At 38.5% G+C, this 14,327-nt stretch overlaps 1 protein-coding gene across 1 annotated transcript in view; it reads left to right on the top strand.

Annotated features, from left to right (window-relative positions):
* Window positions 1–938: 938 nt before the first annotated feature.
* The window catches only part of SLC9A9 (solute carrier family 9 member A9), a 588,021-nt gene continuing 574,632 nt past the window's right edge, over window positions 939–14,327 (top strand). The window contains exon 1 of the mRNA XM_002759520.7: window positions 939–1,263. Within this exon, the coding sequence (XP_002759566.1) occupies window positions 1,089–1,263 (175 nt within the window). The 5' untranslated portion in view covers window positions 939–1,088. The remainder of the gene's footprint in view (window positions 1,264–14,327) is intronic.

The raw sequence follows: 14,327 nt of genomic DNA on the forward strand, positions 1-14,327 counted from the left end.
GAATCCTGTGACACGAAGCTTCCATTTCTGGTGGCAGAATCAGTAAGCAACATTGTCTTGCCACAGGACAGAGGGGATTGTGATCTGCTACAGATTTCTGTGGTCCAGGATGCCTAGACCAGGCACCCTACAAAGAGAAATCTATGCATGTGGCATTGCTGAGGATGGCTGTGTGGGTTTTTCTTTCAAAGTTACGTGTTTAGTTTCTTTTCTTTTTTGTCTCAGCATATCCAAACAGTACAGTTGTAGAGATGGGGGTGGAATTTTATTTTTGTCTTTTGCTTTCATTTTTTTCTCTTGTTAAAAGAAAAACTATTTAGAGTTTAAATGCTGCTCTGCAGCTGTCAATGACATAAAGCCAGAGTCATATACTAAATCCTTTCTTGCTTCTCAAAACAAAAAAATCCTGTGAAATCACTTTAGGTTTGCTTAAACAATGTATAGTCATGATTTGAGAGCATAAGAAACCCTATGCCTTAAGTGAATCCTATTGTGAGATACTTGAGCTATGAGGCGGAAGTTTTAGGCTAAGGAGTGTAATATCTTTTCAGGAAGCTAATATGCTGACCCATGCAGAGCACAGAGGCTGATTGATACAATCCCCATCACTGGCTTTGGTTAGAGAGGAAAGATCTTGCATTTAGATGAAGTTGAGGCAGGAATTGGCTTTTCAAACTTAGAAAACATTGCTAATGTAAGACTATCTTATTTTTATTATTAATCTACAGTTCATATATATGAGGCTTAAGAAGCTTTGTTTGGAACAATAAAACCAGGACTCAAAATCTTAGAATTATTGCTTGCAGATTTATCCAGTATGGAAAATATTTTCATGAGATGAATCATTTAAAGACATTACGAGTCAATGATGAAACCACACACTCTGGAGTTTGAAAAGAGACAGGGCTGCTTTAAGAGAGAAACAGGAAGTTGTAACTAGAAGCCATCTGAATACTAAGCCAGGGCAGAATGCTTGTGAAGTAGCAACTAAATTGGCAGTGTTTCTTCTGAAATTCTCAGGCAGTCAGACCATCTTAGGCAAATCTTGATAAAAGGTTTTATCTAAGGAATTCCAAAAAGACTGGAGAATGGAGAGACAGTCAAGGGCTATGTCAGAAAAGAATGAGTATCAGTTTCAACATCAGGGAGCAGTGGAGCTGCTTGTCTTCAATTTTTTGCTCATCCTTACCATTTTGACAATCTGGTTATTTAAAAATCATCGATTCCGCTTCTTGCATGAAACTGGAGGAGCAATGGTGTATGGTGAGTGCCTAAATTGTGAGACTGATGTGAAACTTGTTGCTTGAGCGTAATTAGAGACTTGTGTTCACATAGCAAAGTACCGAAACTAGAGAAAATGTGCGGATTGAAATGTCATTAGCTTGATGAAAGGTGCTGCAGCGTAATGAATGCTAACCTCTTTCCAGACAAGCCGCCGAAATTTGCCGTGTCACCAGAGCAAATGCCGTAGTCATGTTCTCACGCGGCACATAATGCAAGTCTGTTGACAGATGCGATGCGGGTCCATTGTCATGTGGGGAGTGGAGGGCGAGCTGTTTGTTTTTGTAATGATGTTGGGAAGTGATGGCTTGGCAGTCACAAAGAGCAGACTTCTCTCACTGGCTGCAGCAATGAACATTACAAAGTTCTAGAAAAAACATCCCTTCAAAATGCATGCCGCAAATCCTCTTATATCAACTAATTTCAGAAACAAAAGTTGCAGAAACCAACCCCACACCTCTTATGAGAATATTATGCCCATGTCCTTTTTATTTATATAAACAACGTTTAATTTTCTTATAATAAAATGTTGTAAATAAACGAGAGTTTTTTTATGTAGTACTTTTTACTTCCTAGCCTGATTTCAGATGTTCTAACTTATAATTATCATTGCTAGGGTTATTTGTTATGTATCTCTTATTTATTTATTGGAGGCCAATATGTGAAAAACTATTTGTTTAACATCCAAAGTATTGTTCTTTCTGGGCAATTTACCATATTATTCCTTCCAGAAAGTTTAATAAAGTATGACAATTGTCTGGTCTGTACTCTCATCTTTTAAAGTAGCATGAAAGACACCAGCTTTTATTAACAAACTGGTGTTACTGATGAAATAGTTTGCTTCACTGCTCTTATCTCAGCCTGGTAATGGATAGGAAGTTTGAACACAATGGCGACAGGCAAGGCATTGCCATAATTCATAGCAAATAACATACTTTTGTATTTGGGCTTTCCTCATTTTAGAAATCCTGAAACCCTTTCATAAGCCTGAGATTCAGGGTACATGACCAATGCACATTGTATACGCTAACGCTGTGATGTCCTGATATTAACAATGTATAGTCATGATTTAAGAAATCCTATGCCTTCAGGGGATCCCACTGTGAGATACTTGAGTTATAAGCAGAAGTTTCAGGCTCAGCAGTGTAATATCTTTTCAGGCTGCTGATATGCTGATTCATTCAGAGCACAGAGTGATATTCCTTGGTATTAAGGATCTTTTGAAAATATTTTGCCTTATTTATTTATTCATTTAAATTTAGTGGAGACAGGGACTCACTATGCTGCCCAGGCTGGTCTCTAACTCCTGCCCTAAAGAGATCCTCCAACGTTGGCCTCCCAAAATGCTGACATTACAAGCATGAGCCACCATTCTTAGCCAGTATTGAGGATCTGAAAGCACACAAGAATACTCTCATTTAAGAGGGAAAAAAGTCACAATCATGTGGGAGAGAAATAGCCAAACAAAAAGGAAGTGATGCCATCAGATGTGAAGCCCTAGGTTCCTGTCATTTTCCTATCTCCATCATGAACAGAATGTTTCTCTTGACTAATAAGTAATCCACAAGGACACGGAATGGAATCTGAGAAGCCAGAAACAGTGTAATTCTTGGTATCATATTAAAGGGACATAGGTGCTTTAGCAAAATTACACAGATTTAATAGATTGCCAACTTTTATTAAAAGGAAAGATTTCTTCACATCCCTGAATTTGAGTGAACTATGACTCATTTACCAGTTTCAATGGTGGGGATATTGTTTTTGTAAAAGTTTTGATAACCTATTAAAATTCAGACATACTTTGCATTCACAATACATACAGTAACTCTTACTTTTGAACCTGAAAAATTACAGATCACCTTTAATCCTGAAAACTTCTCTGAAATATTTTAAAATTGTGCTTGAAATCGTAAAAATAATAGTTCATTGACCACGCTGTTGAGGTAGCATTTCTCTTGCTATTCTTAAGGCAGATAAGGCTTAAAGTTTATGTGAGTAGAATTAAGTTGGGTTCTCTGATTCCTGTTCTTCTTTCATGACTTTTTTTAATATAAAAGTTATTTAAAGCAAATTCTGAACCAGTGAAATGTAAAAGGATTATAAATATTATGGAGATATGCATATACATGTATTCTATTACTAGAAATTTTGGGTATCTTTCAGTTATCTTGAACTATGATCAATGAAAAACATCTTTTAGTGATGTCTAACTTTTTCTTGGCATAGAATCATAATTGTTGGGATGTCAGAGAATTTTAGAGGTTATCTTCTATATCCCCTTTATTTTACAGAGGCAGAAGCTGAATCCCAGAGAAGTGAAGGGACTTTCCAAAACTGAATAGCCACTCATGGCTGGTCAATGTGCTTTCACTCATACACAGATCTTACTATGGTTCATATTCACCTTGAAAGAACTCTCCCAATATTCTCTGAAAGTACCCCATATGGGTGGCATTAGTGACTTATCACATTTCTTCTTCAGGGACTGCCTAAATGTTGTATCTTAAGTGCTTATTAGGAACTTTCTTTCAGTGTTGTAATAAAATAGTCTGAAACTACACCAGAGGAACAAGATGGGATACTCTAGTAAATACTTTTTAATGATAGGGGAAAGGAGATACCACATGAATTAGTTGTCCAACAGCTATAAATGGATTTGGAATTCATAGAGTGGGAAGGAGTCTTAATAGTTGTAAATCCAGCATTCTAATTTTGCAGACAAAGAAATGAAGATGTAGAGAGATGAAAGTCATGTAACTGGTTAGCTATTGGGGTGGGATTCAACCTCCTTCTCTTTACTAAGAGATGCTATTTAAAGATAAGTAAATTGTTGCAATAATTTTCCTGGAGAAAGGATGTGTCTATGGGATCTAGATGCATTCTCATATGGTTAAACTTTCAAGATTTGCTAGATTCTCTTTTCCAGGTGGTCTAAAAGAGAGAATTTTCAGCATCACACACAGTGCAAATCGCCTTTTTCCAGTAGAGGATTAAACTAGTAGCTTTTGCAAGAGCAGGGGCATGGTGATAAAGAATGGGGAAGAAAAGAAACAAAACTATGTTTAAAACCTAAGCTTTTTGAGCTATGATTGTGCCACTTCACTCCAACCTTCACTTGATCCTAGGTGACAGAATGAGACCCTGTCTCTAAAAAAAAAAAAAAAGAAAGAAAAACTTTTCAAATTTCTTATTTTTTAGGAGATGAACATTTGAGAATAGACTGTAGCAGTCATCTCCACGTTACAGACACATTTGCTTGTAATGAAACATATTGCATGACCTAGTGGACCTGCACCTAATGCTTATCAAGGAATTTGGCCAGCAACTCCCCTACTGCACTGAGTTCTGCTCTGGCTCTCACTGACTATTTGTATAATGTATCATTTGTCCTGTATCAAGAATGATAAATGTTTTTCCCCAGCATCAAATTTCCTATAATACTTCAGCCTGTTCTACCATCTCCTTTTCTGCCAGTGTTCCTTTGACATGTGTCAAACGTACTTTAGAAGACTCAATAGATGTTGAGTCTATTTTTTATCAGTGTACCTGAGAGTCCAATTTAAAAATTCTAGAAAACAGGGGCTTAGAAAAATGAGCAGTTTAAAAAATTCAGAGAAAAGTGATCAAGCAGAATGTTTAATATTCTTTTATAGTTATTGTTAGAAATAATTTCCAAGTTGTTAACCTTAAAATATTATATGAAGGGTTGTAGAGACCGAGAAAAATTGTGTGGCATTTGGCTAGACTCTGTGTCAATCAGAGATGTATATGCTACTCCAAATAGTATAAATAATCCATGATATAACAATACATCTTTTCTTGTTATTCAGGGTCATAGGAAGTACATAAACATTAGTGGCAGCTTTATAACTATATTTTTGCTTTACCAGGAACAGTAATGGATAATCTGTTATGATATTCAGTGGTTCTTATTTCAAAATTGAAGGATTAGAATCCGTAACTGGTTTAAAATGTAAGCCATAGTGATATTTATTTAAATTGGATTGAAAGCATAAATGACAATTAGTGGTCAAAATATTGATTGGTAGCAGCTGGTCACTTAGTACTGCTCACTTAGGGCCTATATCCCCTGCTCAATGCTCATAAAAGAAATTTGCTCCTTGCTTCCTGATAGCATTAAGAATTCCATTACATATCACTGGGGGCCGCCATAATTTACAGGACATTTATAATGCCGTGCATTTGAGGGCTGGGATCTGAGCTTAGGGACAGAGCAATTTAAACCTCTTAGAATTCTGCCTTTGATTTCCTGGCCTTTTCATAGAAGTTAGTCTCTGAATTCATGTAAAAATTGTACCCACTGTTTACTGGGCCAAAAACAAATATCAAGACACAAAGTTTGCATTTTGAATTCATTAAACTATATCATATTCAAGCATTTTCTGATTCTTTAGGAATATGCTTAACAGTTTAATAGGACCAACTTGATTCACTCAACAACATGATTTTCAAGATTTAAAGAAAATACAATTACATAGTCAATCACAAAGTTTGAAAAATTATCTTTTCTGAAAAATCTTCTGCAGGCCTTAATTTCTTCCTAGCACTCCCTGCAGATTCCTCAGGATTAAATTGGGTTGTTGGGCACGTGTGGCTGCACCCTCCTGATCCATTTTGCCCTCTTCCAGGACCCAGCCTTCCTGACTGCCAGGCTCATGGGAGATACTTCGTACCACTTCACCCCCTTCCCGCTGGCTGAAGGTCCTTCTAAGGCTCTGCTTATTCCACTGTGGCATGTTTTATGAAGAAAACATTGATGGACTCCCTGGAGATTTAAGTTTCTTAATCTTGATGATTTGTTTTTCAGTAGTTCGATGCATTATTTTGGGCAAGTAACATAAAATTTGGCCTTATTTTTCTCATCTATAAAATGGGGAAGAAAGGAATAGATACCACATATCTCCCTTCCAGCTGCAAAAGTCCTTCAAAATTCAGGCTGAGACAGTTCAACCATCAGGCATCTTTCAGCCACTCCAGCCCAAACCAGAAGCTTTCCTTCCAGAACATGGCAGCCTATAATGATATCCAGTCCTTTCTCTCAGATAAGATTTTAGTGTTATTTGGCCACTGTTAGTACTTCCTGCTTCTGCTCTGATTTTGCAATGAGTGCTCAGTAAATTCTGTTGAATTCTTGTCAGAAAGGTGAGGAGAACAAGTTAAACTACCAGAGCAGTGAGCGCTGGCTGCAGATTCCACAGTTTACAGATGCACTTTTTATGAAAACCAGAGTAGCTCTGGTTTAATTTGAAAAGATCTGCAGGAAAGGTAATCAGAGCTAGGAGCCCAGCATACTAAACTTCTCCCTTTTGTGTAAAAAAACTTGATTTTTAAGAAACTTCAGAGATTCATGCAGTGTTCTCCATGTGTTAACATGTTTGCCAGAGAAAGGTAAAATGGTGAAAGAATGTAAGGCATACTGCACTCTGTATGCTTTTAAAAGTTGATTTTAAGAAAACAGTCGTGCCGGGCACGGTGGCTCACGCCTGTAATCCTAGCACTTTGGGAGGCCGAGGGGCCTGGATCACCTAAGGTCAGGAGTTAGAGACCAGCTTGCCCAACAGGGTGAAACCCTGTTTCTACTAAAAAATACAAAAATTAGCCATGGTGGCAGGCGCCTGTAATCCCAGCTACTTGGGAGACTAAGACAGAAGAATCACTTGAGCCTAGGATGCGGAGGTTCCAGTGAGCTAAGATCACGCAATTGTACTCCGGCCTGGGCAACACTGATCCAGCAAGACTCTGTCTCAAAAAAAAAAAAAAAAAAAAAAAAAAACCTCTCTATTTTGAATAAATAAATAACTGAATAACCTATACATTCTGAATCTCAAAGAACTATAGATGAAACTTTACTGCAAACTACTATGGCAACTGAAGACTGTAACACTTGCTACTGGATAATCATAGCTTTGAATGTTGCACCTCTTCAGGTTCTTAAGGGATTCTCCATTTTGGTTCCATTTTGTACACGTTTGGAAAGTAATCTGCAGAAACGAGCTGTGCTTGCAAGGACTTCATAGTTCCCAAGAATTAAAAAAAAAAAATCCACTTGATAACTTAATTCCTTTTCCCTCCCTCACTTCCCTTTCCTCCCACCCTCTTCCAAGCTGTTTGCTTTGCAATATGTTACTGGTAATGAGTTGCAGGATAATGCAGTCTTAACTTGTTTTCTCCTAAGAATTTGAGTTCAAAACTCCTGTATCTAAAGAAATATGGTTGGTGTCATTAATAAAGAAAATCTTTCTATCAAAAAAAAAAAGATTCCCCTTCTCAGTGTTTGAAAGGCTAATGAATGTGCATATCAAGAAAACAGATTTATGATTCAAATTATTTATGTAGATATTATGTACAGTCTAAAGTGAATTAATGTTATATAGTTAACGAAATGGGGATATGGAGAGCTGATGTTTACTAAACATCTATTATGTCAAAAGGTTGATACATATAAATAAAAATAGCTAACGCAGACAGCATTCCTGATATAAACTACGCTGTTTTGAGCACTTTACACATATTGACTCATTTAATCCTCACAACAACCACTTTTTAGGGAGGAAAACTGAGGTACTAAAACATTATTAAGTAACTTGCCCGAAGTTGCACATCTACTAAATGCCAGGGCTGGGTCTCAAACCTTGGCAGTTTAGCTTCATGTGGTCATCTGCTACCTTAAACCTGGGTGTGTCTGTATGTGGCGGGGCGGGACGAGTGGGGGACGCATTATCATTTTCATGTTACAGATGAGGAAACCACCTCTGAGAGACAGAAAGTAACTTGCTGATAACCAACAGGGCTGTATTTCAAATTCAGGACTATGTAACCTCTGTTCTTTCACCTCTATCACTTACGTAGTCCTAGAATAATTGCTGTTTATTAACTACCTGCTCTGTGCCAGATGATGGTACCTTAGGAAGTTTACAGAAGAGAGGTGGAGACTGAGATATGTAACTACATACATTATCCCTAATCCTCACAACAACCATGCTAAACAGGCAAGATCATCTTTACTTTGCATATAAAGAAACAGAAACCCAGCAAACGTATGACTTAACCAGCTCTGCCCAGACTAATTGGCAAAAACGCTCTTTTGAAAGCAAGCACGCTCAAATTCTGGCTGCCGTCATTCTCTCATCCAAGTCTAATCTTGATATGTAACTGTCCCATGAAGTCAGGATAGGGAATGACTGAGGGTAAAAATAGTTAAGTTTCTCCTCTACCTTGAAGCCTCAGAAATTTACACTGTAGCAAAAAGCCCACTGTGGGCAACAGAATGGAGAAAAACTGTGAAAATATATCCATATTAAGTAGCTGGAGTTGAAAGATCCCAAGCCTACCTGGAAACATTGTCACAGTTTGTGGCATAGTCATGTTGCAAGTTCATAGTCTTTCTGGTTTTAAATGCCTATGGTTGAAATAATGGGTGTGACAGATACTATAAATAGTTTGAGAAGGGACTGTAAATTTATATGAATCATGCAAAATAGGCTTTCATCATATGTTTGTTAAACTGAATTTAATTTTTGGAAGAGACTGAAGGTAGAACCATTAACTATGCATCTGGGTTTTCCAAACTCTGAAAGCTGTGTGCATGAGCCTATGATGGTATGGATTTTGGTGGAATTTCAAAACTGTGAGGGCTCATGTTGGCAGGAACTATTGTCTTATAGGACAATGCTTCTCAGTTGTTTCCTGACCAGCACTGTCAGCATCATGGGAGAACTTGTTAGAAATGCAAATACGTAGTTCTCAGCCCAGATCTAGGGAATCAGAAACTCTGGGGTCCAGCCTGGCAAACTGTGTTTTAACAAACTTTCCAGGAGGTTCTGATGCACTTAAGTTTGAGAGCTCCTTTGCTAGGAAAATAAAATTGAAATGCAGTTCCTAGTTTCATTTTCTCTGTTTTTTCTTATTTCTTTCTTATCCCATTACTCTCCTATGGTGAAAGGGGGAGGGTTGGAAGACCATTTCCCTTTATTACTGAGTCATTTTTATACTGTTTATAACACTTTGTAAAGTCTCCACCTCTGGTTTGAGAAAAAAATAAACTGTGTTGTATAAACATTATAAAATAAGAAACCACATTTGTTTATTCTTTATACATCTAGTTAGACATTTCTGTTTCTACGTCTCTTCTGTCAACTTCCTAAGATGATTGCAAGGAAGAGTGTTAGCTGTATATAAGCTGATGGCTGAGATAGTTTCTAAAGAAAAGTGATCTATTATACGGTTAGAAATCCCAGAGTTTTGTGAAGTGTGTACATTGTGTACATGTGTATGTGTGTGTTTATGTGTGCTTGTATATGTGTTGTGTCTTTGTGCGTGTGTGTACATATGTATTATATATGTGTGCATGTGTGTGCTTGTGATGAGTGTGTGTTGTTTTTTGTGAACCAAGGATTGATTGCGAACACTGGACACCCCACTCTGATGGATAATCTGGTAGTTGGGACTTTCTGGCAGTTTTCGATGACTCTATCCTGTGAGAAGATAGAAACTTTGAACAAGGCATCCCAAGGTGAATTAGCTTCATGGACCACTTTCCACTTTGGAATTTAATGAGATACTCTTATTGGCAGGTGCCCCAGATCTGTTCTGAATCCATTCTGGGGCTTTTCACCAAAGCAAGTTGATGGTGAGCTAGCGCAAAGCAATCAATTGTGACTTTTTAGCAATACCTACACTTTCCTTTAGTTTTTTTTTTAATTTAAAAAGTTGGTGGGACCCAGCAATCCCATTATTGGGTATATGCACAAAGGATTATAAATCATTCTGCTATAAAGACACATGCACACATGTTTAATGCAGCACTATTCACAATCGCAAAGACTTGGAACCAACCCAAATGCCCGTCAATGATAGACTGGATAAAGAAAATGGGGCACATGTATACCATGGAATACTCTGCAGCCATAAAAAAGGATGAGTTCATGTCCTTTGTAGGATGAAGCTGGAAACCATCATTCTCAGCAAACTAACACAGGAACAGAAAACCAAGCACTGCATGCTCTCACTTATAAGTGGAGTTAACAGTGAGAACACATGAACACAGGGAGGGGAACATCACATACCTGGGTCTGTCAGCTGGTGGATGGGGTAGGGGGAGATAGTATTAGGAGAAATACCTAATGTAGATGATGGGTTGATGGGTGCAGTAAACCACTATGGCACATGTATACCTATGTAACAATCTTTATGTTCTGCACATGTATGCCAGAACTTAAAATATAATAATTTAAAAAAATTAAAAGGGTTGGTGAAAGAACAGAGAAAGAACAAGCTCCTCCACCAAAACCAGAAGGCATTATATATCATTACTGCATTATATGTTTTTACTTTTGGTTCCATTCCTGACTAATCTCAGAGCAAAACTAAAGTGCTAAAAGAGAAAACATTAGGAAATGCATTTAGATATTTGAAGTACGAACAATGTTCTCTCTCTAAATTCATGTTCTAAAAGAGACTTTGGTAAAATGCGAAGGGATAAACATCAAATAAAAAGTTAAACATTTTGTAGATGCAGTAAAAGTCTGATCTTTGTGAATACCATTTTATAGGTAAAAGCTATATGCTGACTTGGTTTCCTTAGACTGTTTTCAGACTAATTCCTTCCTCTTTATGCTCACATTTGAATCCCTAGTTCATATTTTTTAATCTGAGTGATTGAAATAATGATGTCACAGATTCCCTGCCTTAAAGTCGCGCATTATAAAAAGTTCCAGTGATGGTAAAGAACACTCTTCCCTGAGCTTTGTTCCTTTCATCCTGAAATCCCTTCACTCAGATGTTCTAAATTGTCCCTTATGTAAATACAAACGAAATATGATGTTATCTTCCTCTCCATGTCCTCTCTGTCCCTCAATTGTCTTTCCTATCTTCAAATAATTGCCTCCAAATGCTGTTTCTTCTGCTCCAAAGCACATAAATCTGCCTCCCAACAAGGAAGTCACTCCATTCTTCCTCAAGACCGCCTTGCCAATCACTTCTTTCTCCTGAATGCTCTCCAGTCCTCTGCTGTGCCAAGTCCCTTTGCCTGCACTGCCCTAAGCTCCCATCCCAAAATGCTTGATGTGCCTGATTGACACTGGGCTCCTTGATTTCTGTATACTTTTCCCTAGAAAAGCATGCCCTCTTCTCTACCCAATGAACTCTTACACATCCTTGAGAACATCCTCTATTAAGTCTTCTCCAATACTATAGGGAGTGGGGTTAGTTGGTCTTTTCTTTAGGGTCCCTTAAAATTTTGTGCATTGCTTTGTGACACAAAAGCCAATGGATTTTCTATCTGTTAAGATGCATTTAGTTGCAAGTAACAGAAACCCTGACAGAAACAGAATTAAGCAATAAAGACATTTATTATCTCCCATAACTGGAAGTCCAGAGAAGAGTAGTCATCAAAGCTATTTGATTCAATACCTACTTTCGTCATCAAAAACCCAGATTCTTTCCTTTTCTCTGCTCTGCTAACATCAGTGCTGACTTCAATGTCAGGCTAGCAGTGGAGTGGCTATGGCAGTGCCTGGTGTCCTAACCAGGCCCATTAATATCCTGGAAAAGAGGTCCTCTCTTCTGTGTTTCTCTTGCAGGTGAAACACAGTGAAAACCTTTCTAAGAAGCTCCCTAGCAAATTACCTTCACGTCTTATTGGTAGTAATAGGGTCACATACCCATTCCAGAACCAGTTTTCAGCAGGGAGAGTGAGAATATCCCCCGAGCTGAGAGTGAGTTCAACTTCTCCTGAGCAGATGACTATGTGGGGAGGGATGGACAGCAAATAAACCAGGGCTTTGTGGGGTAAACAGGGATAGACACTGGGCCTGGTATACTTACCAGGTTGAAATATAATATTATATAACATTACATAGTTTGAGGCTGTATCTTCTTAGGGAACTAGCGATACCCCATTAATCTAGATCATTCTTTCATTCTTGGTAGCCAATCAATGCAGTGAGAGGGAAACAGCTGCAGAACTCAGTTCTCTTGCAATCTTCATGTGTTAACTGCATTTGCTTTAGACTCACAAATTCTTCCAACATCATGTAGCACTTAAATATATACTTCTGTAAATGTCTAATTAGGCACATGAATATAGTTGTGCTTGCTGTATTGTGCAACTCTGGGGAAGCTCTGTTTCTATAGGAGTGGAGTCTAAAGCAATCGGCCAGAGTTGTGCTAGGTAGCGGGGAACTCTGTGTGATGGCGTCTGGACACAGTTACAGTGTTGAACACAACCAACGAGACTACAGTCTCCTTTAAAGCACTTTTGTGTTTTTAAAAACCATTCTGAAATCTGCTTTATTGAAGATTTTTTTTAAAGTATGTCTCCATCTTTTATTTCTCTAAGAAAAGCCACTTGAAGAAAATGCTTTCCCGTCATGAAAAATGACCATTGATAAGATGCCAGGGAAATTGGTTATGAAATGCAGACTGCATATAACAAATCTAGTACATACCTGTTCCACCTTATTTTTACTGGAACTTAGGATGGTAGGACTGGGCAGAAGGGAAGGGGCTGTAGGTTAAGATATTTTAATATTGTAGGGGCAAAATCATCTTTTATTCATCTTTATAATAACTCCTACAAGTCCTAGAGCAGTGCCCTAGGTGTCTGTAGCATGAACACACAATAAGGGAGCAATAGAGCAAGGGGGTGGAGTTTTCTTTTATTTTCAATGTGGATAATGAAATGAGGGCCAGTTCAGGATGATAAGGCTCATCTTCCCAATGTTCCTTGGTTTGAGTATTCCTGAGGCTGTTTCCTCCTTCCTTCTGCCTCCTCTCTTCTTTCTTCTCTCGTGAGCCTCATGCTATCATCTGTATGCCATGCATGTGCTCTATGTGTTAAATGCTCTGCAAGGACAGGGACATCACAGCATTTGGTGTGATGTTCCTTATTTGTGACACTTTAAAATGTTGGTAACTGACTACGTAAACTCGAAGGATCCTTTTCTTCTTAAATCCAGGGGAGCTTGTGAACTTGGAGAAAGTTGGCCTACGTTTCTGAAAGCATTTGGCTTTTCTAGAGGAAAAGAGAAAAGCACAGAGCCTCTGCCCTAAACAATCTCATTGTCTAGTTGGGAAGGAAAAGCCAAGATGTATAAAGCAGCACTGAATAATATGTCTTTATAAAACTGGCCTCTAAAGTGTGGTCAAACAATAAATGTTGTCAGAATGCAAAGATTAAGGAGTCCAGTGAGCACAGACTCTATCAGGGTTCTGGTGTCCACAGGTGGGACTTGAGAGGGACTTTTTAGGATGGTGAGTGCTCTAGGAATGAAGTCCATTGTCCATGTTTCTGTGGGACTTGGATGCTGTGGAGAGAAGTCAGGGTTCACTAAAGCACAGCTATACTCTGCTGTCACCCTAGGTGCCCAGATGCCTAGACGTGAAGAAGCGGGGGACGCATCTAGACTAGAGTTTCTTCCTAGAGAAGGAGATGCCACCAACTGGCAAGGGGACAGATCTCAGAGAAGTGTTGTGTATGTGGGAACCCCAACCTGGGTCTGGGTTGTTTGCACATGGACTGGGTAGGTATCCCTTTGCTAGGGCAGGCTGGCTTCTATTCTCCCCGCTCAAGGAGGGGCCTGGTTTCATGGTTTACCAACAAGAGTGGTGCTTTTGTGCTGTTCATAAGGCAGTCTCCTCTTTCCTTCTGTGCACAAATGATTGCTGGTTTCTTAATCTTGTATCTTTGCGTGGTTACAAGCAACCCACTCTCATTAACATTTTCTTTCTACTAGCAATCCTACTTTATCCGTCACCTACTCATGCACAATATTGTGTCAGTATGCATTAATTCAACTACTCCATATTTGTGTCAGCATATAGCTAAAACACTGAGTAAATGTTTCGCTATAAAAAGCATTATGAGGCTCTGTGGGTAAGTAGCCTCTGACAAATAAGGATTTTCCAGCTGCCACTACTGCGGCAAAAGTGCACAAATGAGAGCATGAATTTTTTAACCAGATGTGCTAGGAGGCTGAGGTTTTCCCACTGGCTCTTACCATCTGGCAAGATGTTGTTTCTTCTCA

This window comes from Callithrix jacchus, chromosome 17 (assembly GCF_049354715.1).
Source record: "Callithrix jacchus isolate 240 chromosome 17, calJac240_pri, whole genome shotgun sequence".
NCBI lineage: Eukaryota > Metazoa > Chordata > Mammalia > Primates > Cebidae > Callithrix > Callithrix jacchus.